The 23,392-nt window shown below is 36.3% G+C and overlaps 1 protein-coding gene across 2 annotated transcripts in view; it reads left to right on the forward strand.

Moving 5' to 3' along the window:
• The first annotated feature begins 1,461 nt into the window (after positions 1 to 1,461).
• TM2D1 (TM2 domain containing 1) overlaps positions 1,462 to 23,392 on the forward strand; it is a 40,569-nt gene continuing 18,638 nt past the window's right edge. For both annotated transcript variants that reach the window (XM_036256319.1, XM_036256321.1), the window contains exons 1-4: positions 1,462 to 1,635; positions 3,565 to 3,638; positions 14,788 to 14,896; positions 19,921 to 20,012. In XM_036256319.1, the coding sequence (XP_036112212.1) occupies positions 1,478 to 1,635; positions 3,565 to 3,638; positions 14,788 to 14,896; positions 19,921 to 20,012 (433 nt within the window). In that variant the 5' untranslated portion in view covers positions 1,462 to 1,477. The remainder of the gene's footprint in view (positions 1,636 to 3,564; positions 3,639 to 14,787; positions 14,897 to 19,920; positions 20,013 to 23,392) is intronic.

Here is a 23,392-nt window from a genome sequence, read left to right on the forward strand (position 1 = left end):
GATGGAGGGGGGAAAAACCTCTAACTTTTCTTGCTGCTAATTACAACCCGCTTAAGTGAAAAGCCAAAGATCAATTTCTATCTTCAAACCATTGACTGTGTCTGCATAACCAATAATTCATCTGCAAGTAAAGGAATTATCTTAGAAAAGTGGTTCTCCTATCTTGAACCAGAAATCAGAATCTCTAGGAATGAGGCCCAAGAATCTACTTCTGTTTTTAAGCTTTCAGTAGGCTGGTTATTTTTGTCCATTTTTTAAATTAATTTATTTTTGTTACAGATGTTTTTTCTTTTTCTCCCACAGACACCCTCAAGAATTTATATTAAAAAAATTTTTTTCCTTTATTGATTTTAGAGAGAGAGGAAGGGAGAGGGAGAGAGATATAGAAACATTGACTGGGGGGTTCAGGCCCACAACCTGGGCATGGGTCCACTCTCAACCACTGAGCCACACCGGCCAGACAGGAATTTACATTTTTAATAGCACCCTGGTGAACCACATGTTCACTTAGCTTTTGGAGCCATTGGCTTAGACCAAACAGTGATACCTAAATATACTTGTTACCAATTACGCACATTTATTTAATAAAAACTGTAATCCAGTTCTAACCTCTTATGGCTCTCTGGAACTATAATTCTGCTCTTCGGCTGAAGAATCTGCACTAAGAGGAAATGGGTAGGGCCACGTTAGCTGGAAATGTGATTTCAATGGAACTGCTGGATAGTTGTTCTCAAGTAACACAACCATCATAAATTAAAACAATGATAAACAGGATGGCTTTTTAAAATACTGTAGTTATTTAATGTGAACTTTAGAATTAAGTAAAAAATAACATGTTTCTAAACAAAACACAAAAACAAAACTACAACTTTTCACTGAGTGTAGTCGAAAACTTCGGCGTCCTGTGACAGGCCCCTTCCCTCCCTACACTTCACTAGGAGAAAGAAGGTGTAAAGCCCGACTTTGTGCCGGTCCTTCAGCACGGTTCGCGCAGCCTTGCACACATTCTCTACGATAACAGGGAGGCCATTACATCATAAAAGTAAGAGCACAGATTCTGAAATCGGACTAACACCACTTTTAGTCCAACTCATGAATACGGTCAACATGCTGATTAGGCAGGCGTCTTTGGGCCAGGTCCCTAATCTGCAAACCCGAACCCTACCAGCGCCCACGGAGATACTGTCTGTAACGCGTTTATCAAATCCCCGGGCGCCGCTGGCATTTTGCGGACGGAAATGTCGCAGCGGGGTTAGCCCCGGAGTGAGCAGCGGGATAGTCGGAGGGCAGCTGATTCTCGAAGCGAGGCTTCTTTTTCCCTTCTCGAGAGCTAACCGACTCTCGCTCCGCTGACTCCGCTGGACGCCGGAAAGAACCAGCGTACAGCCAACGCAGGGTCCCTTTAAGAGCCTGCCTCCCTCCCCCGCGCCTGGCGAAGGCGGAACCGGAAGTCGCGAGGGACGCACCGGTCCCCAGCATGGCGGCCGCCTGCGCCTCCGGGCAGGCTGTTCCCGAAACCGTGGCTGTCCAGCTACTGGGTGTCCTGTGGTTCGTGTCAGTCACCACCGGACCCTGGGGAGCTGCCGCCGCCGGGGGCGAGGAGACGCTTAAGTGCGAGGACCTCAAAGTGGGACAATATCCTCTGTGAGGAGCTTCCCCTGGGGGCGAGGTAGATTTGGGGTTGCGAGTGGGTCGTGGCCCTCAACACGGGCTCGGGTTGTACCGAAAGGAACGGTGACCTGCGGCCTCCAGTGACCGAGGGACCCTGGGAGGTGAAGAGACATGAGGGGGTAGGACAAACTGGCCACCATGTGTGATTTCCTTGGGATTTTACGATTGTTGGCGCTTTTTCTTCTGTTTACTTATTTATTTATGTATTACTGGTGGTTTCATCGGTTCAACAAACACCTACATGCTGAAGTATGCAAGGTCCTAATCTAGACACTAGTAATAAAAAGATCGACAGGCTCCACCCTGGAAGTTTGCCGACTGGAAGAGAGACAAACAGTAGTTAATAACCATAAAGCCAGCGTGTGTTGTCCAGTTATCATTGACTTGACATGTATTACCTTTTATCATTCTCAAACTCCGTGAGATGCCAGCCCGAACCGGGGCAAATTCCTGCTCCACTTTGAAACCGTGGACAAATTATTTGAACTCTGTTTTCTCTGATTAAAAATATAGATTAAAAAATGGAACCAATTTAAAGGTTTGTTGTGATCAGTTAGTACTACAGGCAAATCAGAATAATGCCTGCCACATAGTAGGGACTGTATGTGTTAGCTGTTTATTTACAGAAGAGAAAACAGGCTGAGGGGTTGAGTGGGTCTGTTCATTGTAATAGTTCTGATAAACTGAGGAACAGTATGAACTGGGAGTTGCATTCAAATGAAAACAGCTATTTTTGTACAAAATTAGATAGTTTTATACAAATGGTGTAACAGAAAAATTAACAACAGAAGCCAGATTTATAAGAAAGACTCTATGAGAGAAAATACGAAAATTAAGAACATTCTATCCTATAGTATTTTTATGTGAGTTGAGGAGAGCCTGTGGTTATTTGTTTTTTTTACAGAAGAGCTCTTATTTGCTGAATACCATTTTGCTTGGAGTTTGAGAATCACTAACCTAATAAATTGAATTCTGTTCTTGGCAAAAATGTCAAGGTGGTTCTCTCTAAGAAAATAATTGGGCAATATGAAGAGTTGTGCTTTTTGAACCCTCGAGAGAAGTGGCTGAGCATATAGGACTATGAGGTGATAATTGGAAAATATCTGTTAATCCTGGCATAAAAATGAGGTTTCCAATACTGATTCAAAAACCTTTAACAGAGACATCTTGTGAATACCTTACTTACCTCATTGTAGTGCCAATAAAATATTTAGGAAACAGAAAAGCACCCACGTATTTTGAACATCTATAAGAATATAATTATTGTATCTGTTTCCAAAGGCTTAAAATCCTGTTGGGGAGGCCTTGTAGACCCACCTGAAACACCATCTTCCCTGCAGTCTGCTGGACAGTGCCCTGGGCTTGGAATCAGAAAACCTGATTTTACTACCTGTTGCTTATATGTCTTTAGATAAGTCACTCAAACTTTGAGCCTCAGTTTGTGCTTCTATAATGTTGGAATAATAGTATCTACCTCACAGGGTTTTCATGTTACATGAAATTATGTATATGGCAATACCTGGGACCCCATAAATTAGTTCAGTCAAATCTCTGGAAACTTTTTTTAACCGCAAAACTCTCTTACAGTAATTTGGTAAAGATTTTAATTTCAGTTTTTCTTTGTGCTTTATGCTTAACCCCTAACATATTCTTTAAGGATAGCATTTGCTAGAGCTTTTAGTATATATTAAGTTAATAAACTTTCCCTGTAATAAATTAATGTTCAGGTATTATTTAGTGACACTGACAGTATGATTGTGCTTGTGTTTTTGACATGGACAAATTAACAGCCTCTCTTTACATGTAAATATAAACATAAGTATATATGAGATATTAAACTGATGGTAATGTTTTGTGTTGGAACAGAGTTCATGTTTCCTTAACTTTTCTTAAATATATTTGTAAAGATCCAAAAATAAATGATGCCACACAAGAACCAGTTAACTGTACAAACTACACAGCTCATGGTAAGACTTCCAGAAATATGTCTTTAAAAATAATTTTTAAAACATTATTTCAGTCCTGACCAGTTTAGCTCAGCGGTTGGAGCGTCGGCCTGTGGACCAGAGTGTCCTGGGTTCGGTTTCCACTAGAGGCACGTACCAAAAAAAACCCAAAAAACATTATTTCATAGCTGAATGTATGATCACTAAAAGTAATGTGTTTTTTCTTGAGTTACAATGTTATTCAGTTTCCAGAAGAACTTAAAATTGGAGAACTGGCTAGAAGATTTAAAAAAGAATCTTATTCCATTTAATTATATAAACTGGGAAGTTTTATGTTTTTATTAATTTTTTTAACATTTGGAATCAGTTTATATAGCTGTCTTGATGCCCTTTATTTACCAAACTATGTTATGCAAAAGTGCTTCTTTAGTTAGATTTTTAATTACTTGTAAAGAACTTGAAATGAGACTGTTAGTCAAATGAGGTACAGTGAGCAGCTATATCATCCACATTATGTACTTGTAAAATATACTTAGGCACATCCTAAGTATGAAAACAGTACAGTAAAATTTTAAGTATGCGTCAGTATTTTCTTTTCTTTTTGTATCAGTATTTTCTCAGAGCTGTTTTGATAATGGATAACAAACCTTCAGCCTAATTATTTTGGGGACTGTATTTTAAAATATGTGTAATACCATATAAAAATTAATAATATTTTTTTGTTTAGTTTTCTAAAAGAGTATATGTTGGAAGGGAGGCAGATAGATGTATAGTGGAGCTATTTCACTTTCTTATTTTGCATGGTACATAATGATGGTAATTACATACTATTGTTTTGAGAAAAGAGCAACTATTAAATATATACTGATGGTTTTATTTATTAGTAAATCAATAATTGATGTTCCTTTATAAGTGAAAGCTATAAAACAGTTTTCTTATGTAAATTAGATTAAAGGAATTATTTTTGTTACAGCAAAAAACTTAGTTTCTTAAAAGTATCAAATAATTGACCTCTTGGTTATGAATTTGTATATATTTTTTAAAGCAGATATCCTTTGTCTTGTTATAGCTTTATATTTTGTCACACTGTTAGCCCAATTCTAGTCAGCAGAGATATTTGAAAGTAAGTTGTATTAAACTTTTATAATTGAAGTTTTGCTATGTGTATTAGATAATATACATATCTGATTTGCATAGTAGATATTGCTTAACATGCATACATTTATTTTATTTAGATGTACTAAATTTAAAGGAACTTTGCAAGGAATCCCCTCCTCTTTAAGTTAATTTATAAGTATACTCTGATTTCCTGTTTTATATATTTGCCTGTCTTTTATATTATGCTTTTGGAATACAGAGAATAAAGTTAACACACGTAAAGAAGAATCAGCTTTCAAATATTCAACCACTTAGTAAAAGATGTTGGAAATCTGTGAATACTGTTGTGACTCAGGTATCTAACTTTAAACTAGGAAGCAGGCAACCAGCTAGCTGTCCTGCAGGGTTCTTTGCAGGTATGAGAATTTTTAAGGAAGTTAAGTAATATAACAAGAATAGTTTCTGCCCCCAAAGAGCTCTGCCCTCCAGTTAGGTATCTGTTTTGTATAAAATAAGTTTTGATCCACTAAAGTAGTTATTGGTAAATATGTTTATAAACATATAAAAAAATTAAATGATCACTCATTGGTGATGTAGAGAGCTACAGGAAAATAAAAGGAAGGCTTTCTATACAAGGGGATGATATGATTATTCATTTAGAGAGAATAAACCAAGTGCCTAACTGAATCTGAGAACATATGTAAAACATTGTAGATGAATAAATAAATGACTTTAAATCATTATCATGATTTTAAAAAGAAAAAGTTTCTGAGACAGATATGAATCACAGGACTTCTGCATATGGCTGTACAATCTTTGCATGATACAAAGGTGTCCAACCAAGAGCTGGGATAGGTTCTGTCATCTCAGCCCAACACTCAAGAGACTGTTTGTTCACAGGAAGTTTTTTTTTTTTTTTTATCCTTACCCGAGGACATTTTTTTCATTTTTTGTTCAGAGTGGGAGGGAGAGAGAGAGAGAAACATCGATGTGAAAGGGACACATCAAGTGGCCGCCACCCACAGGGCCCAACCAGGGCTGGGGACAAACTGCAACTGAGGTACGTGCCCTTAGCGGGAACAGAACCTGGGTCTCTCTGGACCGCAGGCCGACACTCTAACTGCTGAGCCAAACTGGCCAGGGCCACAGGAAGTTTTTAAAAATTGTTCTTTTAAAATACACAAAGACTAGTGGACTGGCCATGGTGAATCACTTCTAAGTCCTGATCAGAGAAGACATCAAAATGACCGTTGAAACATGAAGTTTCATTTTCTTAAACTACCTTCTGGGTAGGAATGAATGGGAGGAATGTTTTTGTTTTGTTTTGTTTTTATTTTTTAACTTCTCACCTGAGGATATATAAATTTTTTCTATCTTCAGATAGAATGGGAGGGAGGGAATGAGAGAGAAACATCAACTGGTTGCCTCCTGCACAACCCCGACCAGGGCTGGGGATGAACCACAAACAAGGTATGAACCCTTGACTGGAATCAAACCTTCGACTTGTTGGTCCACAGGCTGACACTGCTGAGCCAAACCAGCCAGGGCAAATGGGAGGAATGTTTTTACAAAGAAGGGTGGTTGGGGGTAGAGAGTAGGAATTGGGACCAAAGATAAAGAAAATTCAACTATAATGATAAATTGATATGATCTTAAAATGGTTCCCAGTTAGCCCCATGCCAATTAACAAGCATTTATTTATTGAGAAATTATTTATAATAAATAATTTAATAAATCAACTCAAAATAACAATGAAAATTAATTTATATATTATAAAATATTTATTGAGAATTTATTTAATTATTGAGAAGTTATTATGTGGCAGGCTTCTGCATGGCATAGATAACACGGAAGAAGACAGATCTCTGCTCTCAAGGAGTGTTCTGCCTAGATTATATATATTTTTTTAAAAATATTTTTTATCAATGAAATACAAAAGTATTTAGACTCCAACTCCAAAAATTTTTCTTTGCTCCTTTGGCAGGTGTTTTTTATTTCCTTAAGTTTTTATTGAAATATATTTACAGAAAAGTACACATAAGTATGACTCAAATGAATTTCCACAAACTGAACACATGTATGAATGCTCCCTAATCAAGAAACATCATTATCAACATGCCAAAAGCCCCCATCATGTTCTCTTACAGTCATTATCCTGCCTTAATGGATAACCATTATCCTAATTTCTAACAGCATAAATTAGTTATGCAAAGAGTGTGTTATTTTTTTATTTTTTATTTATTTTTTATATCCTCACCCGAGGACATTTTTCCAATTTTTTGTTCAGATAGAGTGGGAGGGATAGAGAGAAAGAGAAAGAAACATCAACATGAAAGGGACACATGGAGTGGCTCCCTCGCGCACGACCCAACCAGGGCCGGGGACAAACTGCAACCGCAGTACATGCCTTTAGCAGGAACCGAACCTGAGTCTCTCTGGACCGCAGGCCAACGCTTTAACCGCTGAGCCAAACCAGCCAGGGCAAGAGTGTGTTATTTTTAAACTACTTATTTGGAGACAATTTCAAGCTACAGAAAAGTTGCAGGAATACTAGTACAAAGAACACCCATATCCCTGGCTGGTTTGGCTTAGTGATTAGAGCGCCGACCCCACAGACCAGAGAGTTCCCAGTGTTTGGTTCCCCGCTAAGGGAACGTACTTTGCATTTTGTCCCTGGCCCTGGTTGGGGTCGTGTGGGTGGCAATCACTAGATGTGTCGATGTTCCTCTCTCTTTCTTCCTCCCTCTCTCCCTCCAGCTCTCTCTGAAGATAAATGCAAAAATGTCCTCGGGTGAGGGTAAAAAAAACTCAAAAACGTAAACAAAGAACACTCATGTACCCTTTACCCAGGTTCACCAGTTGTTAACACATCCTTTTTGCTTTATCATTATGTGCTCATGCATACTCTCTGAATTTGTGTATATATATATTCCCCCTAAATACATTTGTGTTTTTCCTAAGAATAGAGATATTCTCCTAACATAGTTAAGATGTAAACTTCATTAGATTTAATATTAATATACTTACCTTATCATCCATATTCTAGTTTAGTTAATGCCTTTATAGCCCTGGCTGGGTGGGTTGGTCATAGTGTCCTGTACACCAAAAGGTTGCAGGTTCAATTCTGGTCAGGGCACATGCCTAGGTTGTGGGTTTGATCAGCAGTTTGGGCATGTACTGGAGGCAACTGATTGATGTTTCTCTCTCCCTCTCAAAATCAATAAAAACACTTTGGGTGAGTGTTAAAAAACAATAATAACTTAAAAAAATAATGCCCTTGTAGCATTTCTCCCCTATTTACAGGATCCCAAGATCAGGGCTTTGCCTTTAGTCTTCTTTAAACTGGAACATTTCCACAGCTTTGTCTTTAATGACACACATGTCTGAAGACTACAATCTCTTATTTCAATAGAATGTTCCTCGTTTGGGACTGTCTAATATTTCATTAGATTATATTTAGGTTATACATCCCAGGCTGGAAAATACATAAGTGATGGTGTGTCTTCGGCATCTCACATCTGAGACACATGATATCCATCTGCCTCTCACTGGTGATGTTAATTGTTAAACGTTGATCATTCAGATTTTCCCACTGTATAGTTAATATTTTTTCCTTTGCAAAAATACACAATCTTTGGGGATACTCATTAAGACTATGTAAATATCCTGTTCCTCATCAAACTTTTCCCTAGACTTAGCATCCATGGTCATTCTGGCTTGAACCATTCTTTACAATGATTGTTGCAAAATGATGATTTTCCAACTCCAGCACTCCCAGAGAAGAGCTATCTTTTCTTAAAATTTTTTTTCTATATTGATTTCTAGAAAGAGGAAGGGAAAGGGAGTGAGAGATAGAAACACTGATGAGAGAACATCGATTGTCCACTTCCTGCATGCCCCCCACTGGGATCGGGCCCACAACCTGGGCATGTGCCCTGACTGAGAATTGAACTGGCAACCTCTTGGTGCAACGGGTTGATGTTCAACCACTGTACCACTGACTGGGCAGGAAAGCTATCTTTTAATGCTGGAAATATGAAGATAGGGCTGGCTTTTGCTAACTTTATTTTTTGGTTTCACTCAGATTCTAGATTGACACATTTAATTATCTGGTCAGTGTGCAGTATTACTTATTATAGAGAACATACCAAGTCTTATTTGATGGATCACAACTTCAGTCCAGAGGCATGATGTTAACTGGAGTAGGATCTCAAGCCATCTACTTACTCCCTAAGTCAGCCCCCTTTACTGTTATGAAATTTCATTACTTTATTTTGAGGTTAGCTTTTTTTTTGCATTTAAAAAACAGTGTTGCTTTTCATAACTGGGAAATACTGTGTGCTTATTAACTTAAATTGATACCATCTAAATTCTAGACATTGGCCAGAGCCAAACTTTTTGCCAAAAAATTGCATATTAAATAGTTTTTAGGCTTGTAGCATGTTGCTTAATTTTGTCTACTAGTTAACATTTATTAGTAACTGGTTTCTTTAATCTCATCATATTGATTTATATTTATTTATTCCTGAAATCAATACAATAAAATCAATAAAATTATGGTATGATGGAAAGAGTATAGATTAAGAGTAATGAATATTAGTATAGGACTTATACATATTATCTACTTATGAGACTTGATCAACCTTGATCAACTCAATTTCTTGGAACCTCAATTTTCCTGTTTTTATTTATTCATTTATTTTTAATTTTTTTTCTTTATCAATTTTTTTTTTTTTAGAGAGGAAGGGAGAGGGAGAGAGAGATAGAAATATCGATGAGAGAGAACATCAATTGGCTGCCTCCTGTATGCCCCCCACTGGGCATGTGCCCCAACCAGGAATCGAACCGGCAACCTCTTGGTGAATGGGTCGATGCTCAACCACTGAGCCACACCAGCTGGGCAGTTTTTAAAAGAAAAAGGAACATATTACTAGTTCTGCCTCTTCACAGGTTTTTTTTTTTTTAAATGAGTCAAATGAAGTCATCATAAATTATGTAAAAATGGGTAAACTCTAGGGTTGTAGGCTTCTTTTGAATTGATTAATTTCATTTCACAAAATCTTCCATTAATTTTATAGCCACTCAGTGTTAGATTTATTTCTCATTTCAGGTTCATTCTCTTAGCGTTCTCAATGTTGAAGTTCTCTAATTTCCTAGAGTTAAGAGCCCAACACTTGTTGAACACTTTCCTAAGAACCATGCTTTACATGCCATATGCTTTTAATACATATATAGTAGCATTACGAGGGTATTATCCCTATTTTACAAATTACAAAACAAAGTTGAGAGGTTTTGTAACTTGCTCAGAGAAGCATCCATACTAGTTAGTGACAAAGTTTGGACTTAAACCTAGATTTGTCCAGTTCTAAAGTTCTGCTCTTTGCAGTTCTCTCGATTCAAACACATCTGATCAGTCTTGGTGTTTTTTGAATTTTTTTTTTTTTTTCATGTCATCTCTCTATATATTTGGAGTAGCAGCTCATCCTTCCTCTCTAAAGTATATAATTTTCATCCCTTGAAATAGTTAGCTCATACCTCTGTCAAGCTTCTCTGGAATCATTGTATCATTGTGGTTTCCCCTTCACTCTGACACCTCTTTCTATTATTTGTATCTTTCTTGAGGTTCTAAGGCTAGAGCCTTGAGCATTTTTTCTCTTTCATCATTTCATGTTGAATACAAAGCAGCTCATTGAATACAAATAATATCTTGTAGTTAAAATGCTAAAATATATCATCAAAACTAAAATTGTCAAAATATGAAAGTTTTAATAATAGTATCTAATTTGAAAATAAAAAGGGTATGATTTCTTAGTTTTTAATATTTTTATAATGCATGTTTATACTTCAGTAAACATTTGATCTTTTAAAATTTTGTATAGGAGCCTGTTATTATATAAAAAAAAAAAAAATGCATTTCTGTTGGGCAAGTTGTATTGGACAGTAACCCCAACTAGAATCATAGTGTTTTATATTGCACTCCCTCTCTCCCTCTCTCCCTCTCTCCCTCTCTCCCTCTCTCTCTCTCTCTCTTTCTTTCTTTCATTTATTATTTTTCTTTATTGATTTTAGAGAGAGAGGGAGAGAGAAACATCGATGAGAGAGAGAACTTTGATTGGCCGCCTCCTGCATACCCCGCACTGGGGATTTGGCCCACAACCTGGGCATGTGCCCTGACCGGGAATCAAACCAGCAACCTCTTGGTACATGAGTTGATGCTCAACCACTGAGCCACACCAACTGGGCAACATCTGATTTTAGATAGTTTTCAGGAAGATCTAACAAGGCTGTAGGACAAGAAAGTAACAGCTTCAAACTGAGCAAGTGCAAGGTAATAAATACATTTAGAGAAAAATTATTCAAAATTTAGTAATAGAATTGTTTTGTGGCACAGTTCTTCGATCCAGAAATTATTACTTTGAGGATTTGAAAAAACTTGTTTATCTATAGATATTCTTGCAGGTCGTTTCTTTATAGAGGTGGAATGATCCTCATCAAGGCAAAAAAGAAAAAAATTAACTTTTTAAACCAGATATCTCTTTTACTTACTTACATACCCGATGCCTAAACCCAGTCTTCATACTGTAGTACGTGTACTCCTGAGGGTAGACAGAGGTTTCCACGAGGTAAACAGGTATAGATGTTGAATTAGTTTCTTAGGGCTATCATAACAAGAGTGTTACAGACTGGATGGCCTACAGCAACAGATTATTTCTGGAGGCTAAGAGTCTGAAATCAAGTTGTCAGCAGGGCCACATGCACTCTCAGACCGGGTAGAACGTTTCCTTTCCTTTTCTAAGCTGTAGGTGGTAGCCAGCAATCCTTGGCATTCCCTGGCTTGCAGCTACATCAGTTCAAACTCTGCATTCTCCCTGTAAGTCTTCACATCAACTCCTCCCTGCGTGTGTGCTCAATTTCCCTTTTTCATAAGGACACCAGTCCTAATGGATTAGGGCCCACCCTAATGACCTCTACTTAATTTGGTTAAATCCTTAAAGACCCCATTTCCAAGTAAGGTCACATTCTCAGGTAGCTTTTGGAGAGGACACAATTCACCCCATACCAGAGGTCTTTAAAGGAATAAATTTCCAGATCCTCAGCTTTACATGAGTAGTTTTTTTCAAAATTGATGTAAAAGTTTTGAATTTTAAAGAAGAGCTCTGTCATATTGATTCTCTCTTGGATCAAGATGGCTATCAAGTTGCTGTGGTATTTAGATTTTATTTTATTTTATTTATTTAGTTTTATTTTTTAGAGCCCCACCTCCTCCCATCCCAGGAGGTAGATTTCATTTTAAAGAGTGCTATAACAGTTAAATTATAATGGCAATATTTACAATATACTGGAAATTATTTATTTATATAAAAAAGGCTCCTTTTTAAAAAATATGTTTTTATTGATTTTATTTATTTTTTTCTTTATTGATTTTAGAAAAGAGGAAGGGAGAAGGAGAGAGAGAGAAACATTGATGAGAGAGAACATCAACTGGCCGCCTCCTGCATGCCCCCCACTGGGGATTGGGCCCACAACCTGGGCATGTGCCCTGACCAGGAACTGAACCCGTGACCTCTTGGTGCATGGGTCAATGCTCAATCACTGAGCCACAAGGCTGGGCTATACTAGAAATTATATTCCAATTATTTAAATGTATATTAAACATTTTAAGTGTCAACTTAAAAATATGTGAGGGAGTACTTAGTTTTAAAAAATATTTTTGGGAGTGTGTGAGAAAAATTCTTATAAGAACACTGATCTAGAGCAGGGTTTCTCAAAATGATCTTAGACAAGATCATTTTCTGTTGTGAGGAGGCTATTCTGTGCATTGTAGTATGTTTAGGAGCATCCCTGGCCTCTACCCAGATGTTAGTAGCAGCTCCCCAGTTGTGGCAACCAAAAATGTCTCCAGACATTGACACATGTCCCCTGGAGAGCAGAAGTGGCCCCAGTCATTGAAATAGAGCATACTGGTTTCCTTTCAGTCAGTAATATAGAATGTATGTATACTAGCATTTCAGGCATTTACTAATACCAATTTTGAGTTACTTACTATATAGCTTTAGTCAAAACTGTGACCTAAGATGGCAGATTTCAACAGATAAAACCTAAGGGGAATGATAATTCACTTTAAAGGGTCAGTAAAATCTCCTGGCCAGTGTGGCTCAGTTGGTTGGAGTGTTGTCCCATACACTGAAAGATCATGGGTTTGATTTCCAGTCAGAGCACAAGTTGCAGGTTTGATTCCCTGGTCAGAGGCCTATGGAAGGCAACTGGTGAATGTTTTTATCTCACATAGATGTTTCTCTCTCTCTGAAATCAATAAACACATCTTAAAAGTAAAACGTCAGTATATTTTATCCCTATATCAAAGGCAGCCCAACAGTTGCACATAAATAGAATTAACTTCTGTCCCATCTCTGTAGTGCTTAACATTATAAGCCCTTGCTTATATATGGAGTCTGTAAGAAATGGCCATGTGAAAAACCTTTATTGTTTTGTAAAAGTTCTTATTGAGGTCCTTCTATAATACCTTGTTTCCCTTGTATCTTGAACAGAACCCACTTCCTTCCGTTGTTTAGAGGTGAATTGGTTTGATCTCTTCCAGTTATATCACAGTAGCTATGCAAAGCTTTTTGCCTTAACTACCAGGAAGTTCAGAGCTAAATTTGTGACTCAATTACAGTATCTTCCCTGAGTCGTTTCCTAGTATAATTATTTATTTATTTATTCTCTCTCCCTCTTCCCTTCATTTTACCGCCCTCCCCCACCTTAAATAAATGGTTTTCAGTTGTTACTGAATCTGTGCTTTTTCAGTATACACACTCGTTTTGGAAATATAAATGTAATCAATAACATTTATGGAGCAAATGGACATTTGAACAATAATGGATTGATATAGTCTAACTATATACCCAACAAAAGGGTACAAGGTCATTATAGGGTTTTTTTCTGGCATCATTTTCTCAGTGTACTCCTCTAGCCTAAAATAGGACAATGATTTGTTGAAAATCTCAAGAAGATAATTATGAAGTAGACAAGTACCATTTTCCTTTCATAATAAAATTCTGGGGTCTCTGTTTTTTTAGATTATTATAAGAAGTTATATTTTTATCTTCTCAAAAAATATTATTGATACTAAACATAAAGATGAGTATTTACTGAAACTAGCCTAAAAAACATTAGTACCTTTAAGTCAGAAATGGTGAAGGAGGAAAAGGCACTAACATTGATTGAATACTTACTATAAGCTGTGCCTTGTGCTAGGTAATTTATATCACATTTAATCCCCTCAGTGATCTTGTGACATAGGTGGTTTTAGTGCTGTTTTTATCTATAAGGAATCCAAGGTTCTGAAAGAGGCAATGTTCAGACAGGTCATTTTCATTACAGAGTTCTTGCTCTTACTCCATGAGATTATAAAGGCTGCAGGACAGTGCCTGTGGAAGCTCTGTGTTACTCCTCTTACTATTATGTCATTTGGGAGTAAAGATAAAAATTGCTAAATTCTTAATTCATATACTACATAAATGCTAGAGAGAATACAGAAACAAATACATTTAGAGCAATAAAAGTCTATTTAGAATAAATAAGAATCTTAGTTTATGGCAGGCATCATCTACAAGAATTGATATAAATTCAAAATGTAAAATCAGGTTATATTAAACTTAATGAATTACCCAATTGTCCAATGAGTTACCAAGAAAAATTCTAGAAGTATTTTTTATCCTAGAGATGAAGTAAGGACAGTAATATTGTGCATTTCTTCCCTTGTCTTCTTTGTCAGAAGCAGGAGATTGAACTAGGTGGGTCATGCATCTGACCCCCTGTGGCAATTCTTAATTTTTGTGTTGAGATCACCAAATCATATTTTCTTTATTTTGTGCATGAATGTGTGTCTGTCTGTCTGTCTTTCTATCTATAATCCTATCTAAATTAAAATCTCATGTCATATGTTATATTGGGAGGTGGTTTGTTATATGTTGTATTTTCTTGTGTGCTTTTCTAATCTTAAAAAAACATAATTACATACCTCTTCTACAGGAAAAAAATATGGTTTCTTGCCTTTTTCTGCCTTTAGTTCCATGTTTCCCAGCACCCAACATAACTTGTAAGGACTTCAGCGGCAATGAAACACATTTTACTGGAAATGAAGTTGGTTTTCTCAAGCCTGTATCTTGCCGAAATGTGTAAGTACATCACTGAAGCTGAATTTTCAGATTACTTACCTATGTTGTATCTTGATTGCATGGAATGAAGAGATAAAAAGTTGATTTATGGGGAAAATTCTGCACTAATTTAACTTAAAACTTTTTGCTTGTATCAGAAAACCTCTACTTTAAATGTGTCTATTGTTTTATAAGTGCAATTTACCAACCAAGTAAAGCGCTATAGTTCACTACTTGGGATACATAAAGACAGAACGGCCTTATGCTATGTCAGTTCAGTCATTTAGGCTTCCAAATGAGTTTTGAAAAAAATTCTGTTTTCAAAATTTGGGGAATTTCTAGAGTTCAAATAAAGGATTGTGTGCCTGTAGTAAAAAAAAAAAAAACTATTAAATCATTTGCATATTAAAGGTATTTTGAAACTTGGTTTAATTTTTTGTAGTAGGTATGGATGATGAATGGTAATGTAAAACAGAATTCAAAAGTTAGTTTGGGATATTAAGACAAATGGCTTTATTTTGTTAGGAATATTCTTTGTTTAAAGGACTTCTAAGCTTGCTTTTAATTTTGCTACAAGTAATGCTAACATTTTATTTTTATATTTCTGCTTTGTATTAAATACCTAATTTAGATTTACCCACTTTTATTAATTGCTGGCACTATATTTTTACCTTTTAACTATACATTGTTGCAGTTATTTGATGATACCTATTTGAAGTTATATCAAGAAATAACCACTGTTTGACTTTATAAGCTCTATTAGAATTGTTAGAAATTACTAGTAGAGTCTTTTTTTTGACCCTGAATTATTTCACTGAATTAATGAGGGGCTTTAGATTCTAAGCCCACGGCAATCACTCAGGATTCTTGGGTTCCGAGAGTTCTCATTAGTAAAGTAAAACTTGTTAAAAGGAATTATTTCCAAAGTATTTAGATATGGTTTAGTCAAATTTGAAATTTATAGGTTGACTTTTCTACCCTAAACATTCTAAATGACAACTTACTAAGTACTGGTATAAGATATAGGCTATAATACAGTAGCTAAGAATATTGTCTGTTGAGAATAGCTAGCCACTGAGGTTAGACCTTACAGGCTCAAATTACCTGTAATGATAACACCACAATGATCTGTTATTAATTTCCAAATTAACTCTGATTTTTTTTTCAGTGTCTTTGGGTAGATTAGACTCAATGTGACTGAGCTAAGCTACACTAATGCTCACAAGACACTGATGTGAATTATGATAAGAATTAAAACTAACAAGGAAACCAGATACTCCAAGTCTGCTGACCAACTTATTCCCCTTCTGTAGTAAATTCTACAGGTCCAAAATAGAATTTGCTTGATGAATATTGAGTCTAAACAAGGGGTGTTAGATTGATAGATAATTCTAATAAGTCATAAAATTAAGATAACCTGATATATCATTTTCCTTTATCAAGATATTCAATACATGCCTATCAAAGAGCCAGCTGCTGGTCAGCTGCTGACAAATCCTTGTACTTTTGAGTGTCCCTTTTCCAGTTTGCATGTTTTTCTGTATATAATATTGATACTTGATCAAAACTCCATCTTAATATTGCAGATATTGTCATTATATAATGTATTCTCCTGCAGCTGAAGTCTAGTAACTATGTCTGGTTGATTGCCATGCCACATACCTATTATATATTAGTTGGAGCAGGCTAACTGCTATAACAAATATCTTTAGAGTTGCAGTGGTGTAACACAGTAAAAGTTATTTCTCACTCACGCTGTAGTCCAATTTGTGTTGGCTTGGAGGTCTCGGTAAGGTGAGGAAGTGAGGGTTGCTCCATTTAGTCCTTAGAGTCCTTTCCATTCAGCTAGCAGATAGGAAAGAGGAAAGGGTACCCCTTGTAAGAGTGTTTTATGGGCCAGACCTGGAAATGGTATACATCACTTCTGTCCATAATTGAGTTTTGTTGGACAAAACTCAATTATGGCTGTACTTAACTGCAAGGTGGGCTAGATTATGTAGTTTAGCTGTATGTCCATGAGAAAAAGAGAAATGGTTTGTTGAATAATTAGACAATCTCTACTACACCACCAGTTTTTCAGATTACTCTTTATGGTGATTTATTTTTATAGATAATTGCTTTTCTAATTTCATTTCCCTTCCTAGCCAAGGTTTTTTAAAGGCTTGTTTCTTTTTTCTCTTTTATAAATGTTTCTGTATAATGCAGTATGGCTTTTGGCCATGCCAAAATTTATCACTGATCTTTGTTGCTATATCAAATGCATATTTTAGTCCATATCTTAATCTTTCTACAGCATTTGGCATTCCCTTCTCTTAAAATACTTTTTTTTCTGAACTTCTAATATAAAACACTTTTTTGTTTCCTTTTATTCCTTCCTTTCTTAAATCCTGATATCCCCCAAATTATATTCATTGTCCTTTTCTGTTTTTTATTTATATATTAAGGTCCTAAATGGAATCGGTCATGTTTTCCTTCATTTCCTCTTTTGTTTTAGTGAATGGCACCTGTGCTACCCAGTTTCTTAGGCAGAAACTTGGGAGTTATTCTCTGCTTCTCCTTTCCCCTCATGCCCCACATTTATTTGATTGTTTCTTCCTTCTTAATGTTTCCCAATTTTGTACACTTTTCTCTTCCACTGCTACTATCCAGTAGGTTATAGCTTGAGTGTCTACAAAGCCTCCTAATTTATTTCTCTACTTCTAGTTTGGTGCCCCATTCCAGTGTAGATGGGGTACCACTGCCATCAGCATAAAATTTGACACCCTTATAATATTAGATGCATAAACAGGATCTCTAGGCCGTTTGACATCTCCCCAACTCCATGAAAATGTCCTAATTGTGAGTATAATGGAAAAAAACAGGATTGTAAGCAGGAGACTGGCATGATCAGATTTGACTTTAAAATGATAACTCCAGCTACCTCTCATTTCTTTACTCCCCTTTCCAGCAAAGCTCCTCAAAGGAGTTTTCTAATACTTTTCTTTAATTTTTTCCTTCCAATCTTTTGTACGCCTGCTCTATTATGTCTTTTGTCCTCATTTATGTCATCAAAATTGCTCTTGCTGAGGTCATGAATGATCTCTTGGTTAAATTTAGTGGTAAATTCCCCCCTTCCCCATTATCTTATGTGATCCATCACTCACAATGTCACAGTTGATCACTCTGTTTTCCTCAAAACACTGCCTTCATTTGACTTCCAAGACACCGTACCCTACTAGCTATACTTCTTCCTCACTGTTAGCTCCTTTTCATTCTCCTTCTGCTTTCTCCTTTTCTGTGAGCTCTTAATGTTAGAGTATCTCATGGCTCTGTCTGTGAATCTCTTCTTTTATCTATCTGTACTCACATGGCAATTTCATGGCTTTAAATACTTCTTATATACTTGTAACTCCCTGATTCATAGCTCCAGCACAGACTTCTCTCCCAACTACAGACTTGTAAATCCAGCTGTTTTTTGGACAACTCTATTTGGATGTCTGATAAATATCTCAAACTCACATGTCCAAAACTGAAATCTTGATCGTCCTTACACGATCTAGTCCATCCGCAGCCTTCCTCAATTTAGTTAATGCTAGCTTCATCCTAGTTACTCAGGATAAAATTCTTAGCATTATCTTTACTTTTTTTTTCATACCTTAAATTGAAAACATCAGAAAATCCAGTTGGCTGTGCTTCAGAACATGTCCAGAATCTGGTCACTTCTCACTATTTCCTTTGCTATTACTCCAGGTCAAGACACTGTTAATTCTCACATGGGTAACTATAATAGCCTTCAAACTTATTTGTCCCTATGGAGTTTGAATTTGTTCATCAAATTCATCCATCTCAGTCCCTCTTAACTGGGCAGTGTATACTTTCCATTCCAGTGATTTAGGACTTGACCATGTATGTGATTTCATTTAGTCTGTGTAATGTTAGCAGGTATGAAACGAGCAGAGGCTAAAATGCGCTGGTAAAGTTTAGCTTTCCTCTTGTACCTTGGTGATATGTCCTGAAAAGAACTTGCCTCAAGTAAATGCTGCACCTTCACCCTGGGCCCAAGAAACACTTAAGTGGAACTGATTTGAACTAAATCCATAGCCTAGATTCAAACTCAGCCAAACTTCAGCCTGAAGCAGCATCTTCCAGCTGTACCCAACCTGGACTAGCTGAACCACAGCCAACTGTAACCTACAAAGATGAGAATAATTGCTTATTACTGTAAGCCACTGAGTTTTGGGGTGGTTTGTAATACAGCGCTATTGTGACAAATACTCCCCTGCAGTCTATTTTCAGCATAGCAGCTAGAGTGATTATTTTAAAATCTAAATTAGATCATATTTAAAATTTTTCAGTTTACTAACCAATGTCACCCCAATAAGTTCAATAAAAAAAAGAAGAAGAAGAAAAGAAATCCTGCAGTACTTTTCCATTATCTCTGAGAGAAAAGGCAGAGTCTTTATAACGGTATTCAAGGCCTTGCAGTTAGCTGCCCTCTTTGCCCCCTATTCCCCCTCTGACTTTGTTTTCTACTGTTCTTCCTTCTCTTAGTCCATTCCTGCTACACTGGCCTCCTTAATAGACCTCAAACATGTCAGGTGTACTGCCTTTGTAACAGCAGTTGTTTTGTCTGGGACACTTCCCTCAGAGGCATGACATGGCTGACTCACCTCCCTAAGGTCTTTGCTCAGATGCTACCTTCTCAGTGAGCCCTCTAATCATTCTATTTAAATGGCTCCTGTTTGTTTCCCTAGCAATCTTTTTTCATAGCATGTATGGCCTTCTTAATATAATATATGATTTACTTTTAAAATATGTTTATTGCTTGCTGCCACTAGATTGTAAGCTCTTTAGGGGCTGGGATCTTTGTCTCTTTTGTTCACTAAAATATTCCAATAGCCTAAAATAGTGCATGGCATGCAGTAGCTACCCAAAACACATTAAATGAATGAATGAATGGATGAATGAACCAATTAGCAAATAAACAATAAGTAGCAGTTTTGTTTTCTAAAATGTTACATGTTCGAAATATATAAAGGTCACACTCAGGTTCTAATTTTGTGCAGAAATGGCTATTCATATAAAGTGGCTGTTGCACTGTCTCTTTTTCTTGGATGGTTGGGAGCAGATCGATTTTACCTTGGATACCCTGCCTTGGGTGAGTATGTTTCATTTTAAAAAATTCTTGTGAAACTTGTGTTGTGGGTAAATGTACCTATTCTTACAGATTAAATCTCTGAAAGCTATTAATAGTTGTAAGTTCCATGTACCTGGAGTGGAATAGTGAATGTTCTTCTGTGAGTATAGAGCTAATAGTTCTACACTTCAGCTTGGATAAGAAACATTGACTTTTCCTGTATTTTCATCTTTATGAGAACACATATTCAAGATAGTGCAGCCACTTAGGTCAGTGGACCTGAGCTGTCAGTGCTAGTGCAGGGCACATAGTGGGTGCTCTATAAATACTTTATTAATAATGCATATCTCTCCCCAAAATATTTTCTTCTTCCTGAACCTCTCTCAGTGTTGGCTTGGGAATAGAAACCGCTTCTTTCAGGAGAATTTGGGCTTAGAATCACAGCAGCCAGCATAAGCTTGTGTGGAGCCTGACTAGTATTACCCTTAGCATCCTTCCCCATACCTTCCTCCTGGCTGGCATCTTCACATTTACCATAGTCACTAAAGCTTATGGAAACTATTTACATTTGATGATAGCTTTTGTTTAAGCAGTACTTTCACATGCCAGCCATTATTTAAGTCTTACAGCTCTCTGAGTTTATCATCCTCTTTAAATCTTCTTTAACAGGTAGGGGAATTGTCACCAGAGAGGTTAAGGGATTTACTGACTAGTGGCCTTGCTTTATTCTGTGACATATTTGTTATTATCATTCTTGTTTTATGGATAGGGAAATTGTCATGAGATTAAGAGATTTACCCAAGGACACTCAGTTAGTGACCTGAATTTGAACCCCAATTTTCTGGCTCAAGAGATCATGCTTTATTTACTGTAGCACTCTGCTTCTACATTAGCCCTTCACTGAGCAAATTTAAAAGTTTCTGAATGCTCTGCTTTTCAGCTAGCAAAGCTAATCTTATTTTTTCCATGTTGCTACCCACCAGAGATCAAAAGGAATCCTCATTGTGGGGTTGGTGGGAAAAATATTTCTAACAGGCTTACCTGGAGCTCAGTGTTACAAGGTCATAAATAGAAGTCAAAGTTTAAAATACTATATACATGAATTTATTCAGTTAACAAACATTTATTCATTGCGTACTACCTACTAAGTAAATAACTAAGTGCTCTGGAAATAATGCTGATCACAATTCATAGTGGTTAAAAAGAAAATAAATATGTTGGTAGGTCAATTTATAATATAACATTATTCCAGAATCAAAACAAAGTACTATGAGAGCACAGGAAGTATATTGGTTTTGTCCTCTTTGGAGTGTGAGGGAGGACTTCTTGGATGAGGTGACATTTGAACTGCGTTTTGAAGGTAAACAGATTACAGAGATTTAGGGCATTACAGAAAATAGCATGTCAAAGACAACAGGGTATGAAGGAGCATGTGTGCTTGTTGAAAGAGTGGTGGATACTTGAGCCTGTGGGGCAGAAAAAATGATGGCAGGTGAAAAATGACTGCAGAGGTCGCCTGTGATCAGATTATAAAAGGCTTTGAGTTTTTCCTAGGGAGTTTGGACTTTACCCTTTCAGAAGCCCTAAGAGTTTATAAGCAGAGGAGTGTCATGGTCAGATTTACATTCAGAAGATGCTACTGGAAGAATTGTGGGAAAAGGCTTAGACAGAGAAAGACTGGTAGCAGAGTAAGCTGAAGAGATTGATGTAGTAGTCCTGGCCTCTTGATGGTGTAACTGCATGTTCATGCCATTTGTAATAGCAACCATACCTTTTTGTAACATAATGGAAAACCATGCAATATGCATGGAAGGCCTCCGAGTTGCCAGAATAAAAATAATTTAGTCTTTAATAGCCTTTTTAGATTATGGATGGATGGAGGGAAGCATGGTTAGGTGGAGAAACTACATTCATAATGAGAAAGTAAAATGACATAGTGATCAGATGGATAGAATACAGCTGAAGCCTCTCCCTCAGTCCCCTTGCATTTTCTTTTATGTTCTTTTTAGGAGGATAGGATCATATATATATATTTTAGGAAACATTTCTAACTTCAAAAATTTTTTGAAAGGTTAGGTGGAAGGAGAACACACTGTTCTTTAGAACAGTTTATTCTAGGATGATTTTGAATAGTAAATATATTTTAAATATTTGGCTTAATGAGTGATTTTTTAGCTTCTTGTGAAGTGTATCCGATGAGTTGTCAGTTCCTATACTGTAAGCTAATGTTTTGACTTATTGCAGCACATAATAATATGTTGATATGTACATTGTGAAATTTTTCCCTTGCACCATCAAACTCTAGGTGTAAAGCTCTGCATAAAGTTCTGCGTAGTAACTTTGGTTAGTGAATGTTAAGTTAGTTCACTAACATTGCCAGGAATTGCCTGTCTCAGACCAATGCTACTCCAATCTGTTATCAGCTTTGGTCAAAGAGAACCTTTCAGTTTGAGTCTGAGATTCTATAAACTTAATTCTATAAATATAATTTTTAACATTTAACTCAATGCCTCAGTGTACAGGTTTTTCTTTTTAAAATCTTTAAATAACTTACCTTATTATCACAACAACCTTTGTATGTTCATTAATTCAACAAACATTTTGACTTTTTGTTTAGGATACAGTTTCTCAAGATTATGTCTGTTTCACAGCTCTTGGGTTTTTGTTGCTATTGTCTTATCTTCCATTATCTTTATGCCATTGGATTTATGACTTAAAATTGCTTTACCATTTTTTAGTGGGATTTTGGAGTGAGAGTTGCTAAGTGGGCATGTCAAATTTATTGTCTTTAACTGAAATCTTCTTATCTCTTTAAGCATTCAATTATTTTTATCTGTATCTTACTTGCATTTAAGTTATCTTAATGTTAAAGATTTTGATGTTTTATCAACTAATCTACTCTGTCAAATTACAATGTTTATAAATTTTAAAAATTTAAATGTTTTTAGTTAAATTTTAATTTTTACCATGAATCCAAGGTTAAGGAGTTTTGGTATTTTCAATTTAAATGTTACTTCTATTAAAAAAAAATTCTTAACTGGATAAAACAATATTGACTAGTACATAATCTTATTTAATTATAATCTTATTTAATCTTTCTTTATGGTTACAAAAAGCAGTGGTTGTATTTATAGATAGCCTTTTAAAATAGTTTTGTGAATGATCACTGGAATTTAAAAAAAAATTTTTTTTAAATATGTTTTTATTGATTTTCCTTTTTAAGAGAGAGAGAAAGGAGGGAGACATAGAAACATTAAAGTGAGAGAGAAACATCAATTGGCTGCCTCCTGCAGTCCCCCTACTGGGGATTGAGCCCTAAACCCGGGCATGGGCCCAGACCAGGAATCTAACTGGAACCTCTCAGTCCATGGGCTGATGCTCAATCTACTGAGCCACACTGG

Source organism: Molossus molossus, unplaced genomic scaffold (genome assembly GCF_014108415.1).
Source record: "Molossus molossus isolate mMolMol1 unplaced genomic scaffold, mMolMol1.p scaffold_m16_p_12, whole genome shotgun sequence".
Classification (NCBI taxonomy): Eukaryota; Metazoa; Chordata; class Mammalia; order Chiroptera; family Molossidae; genus Molossus; species Molossus molossus.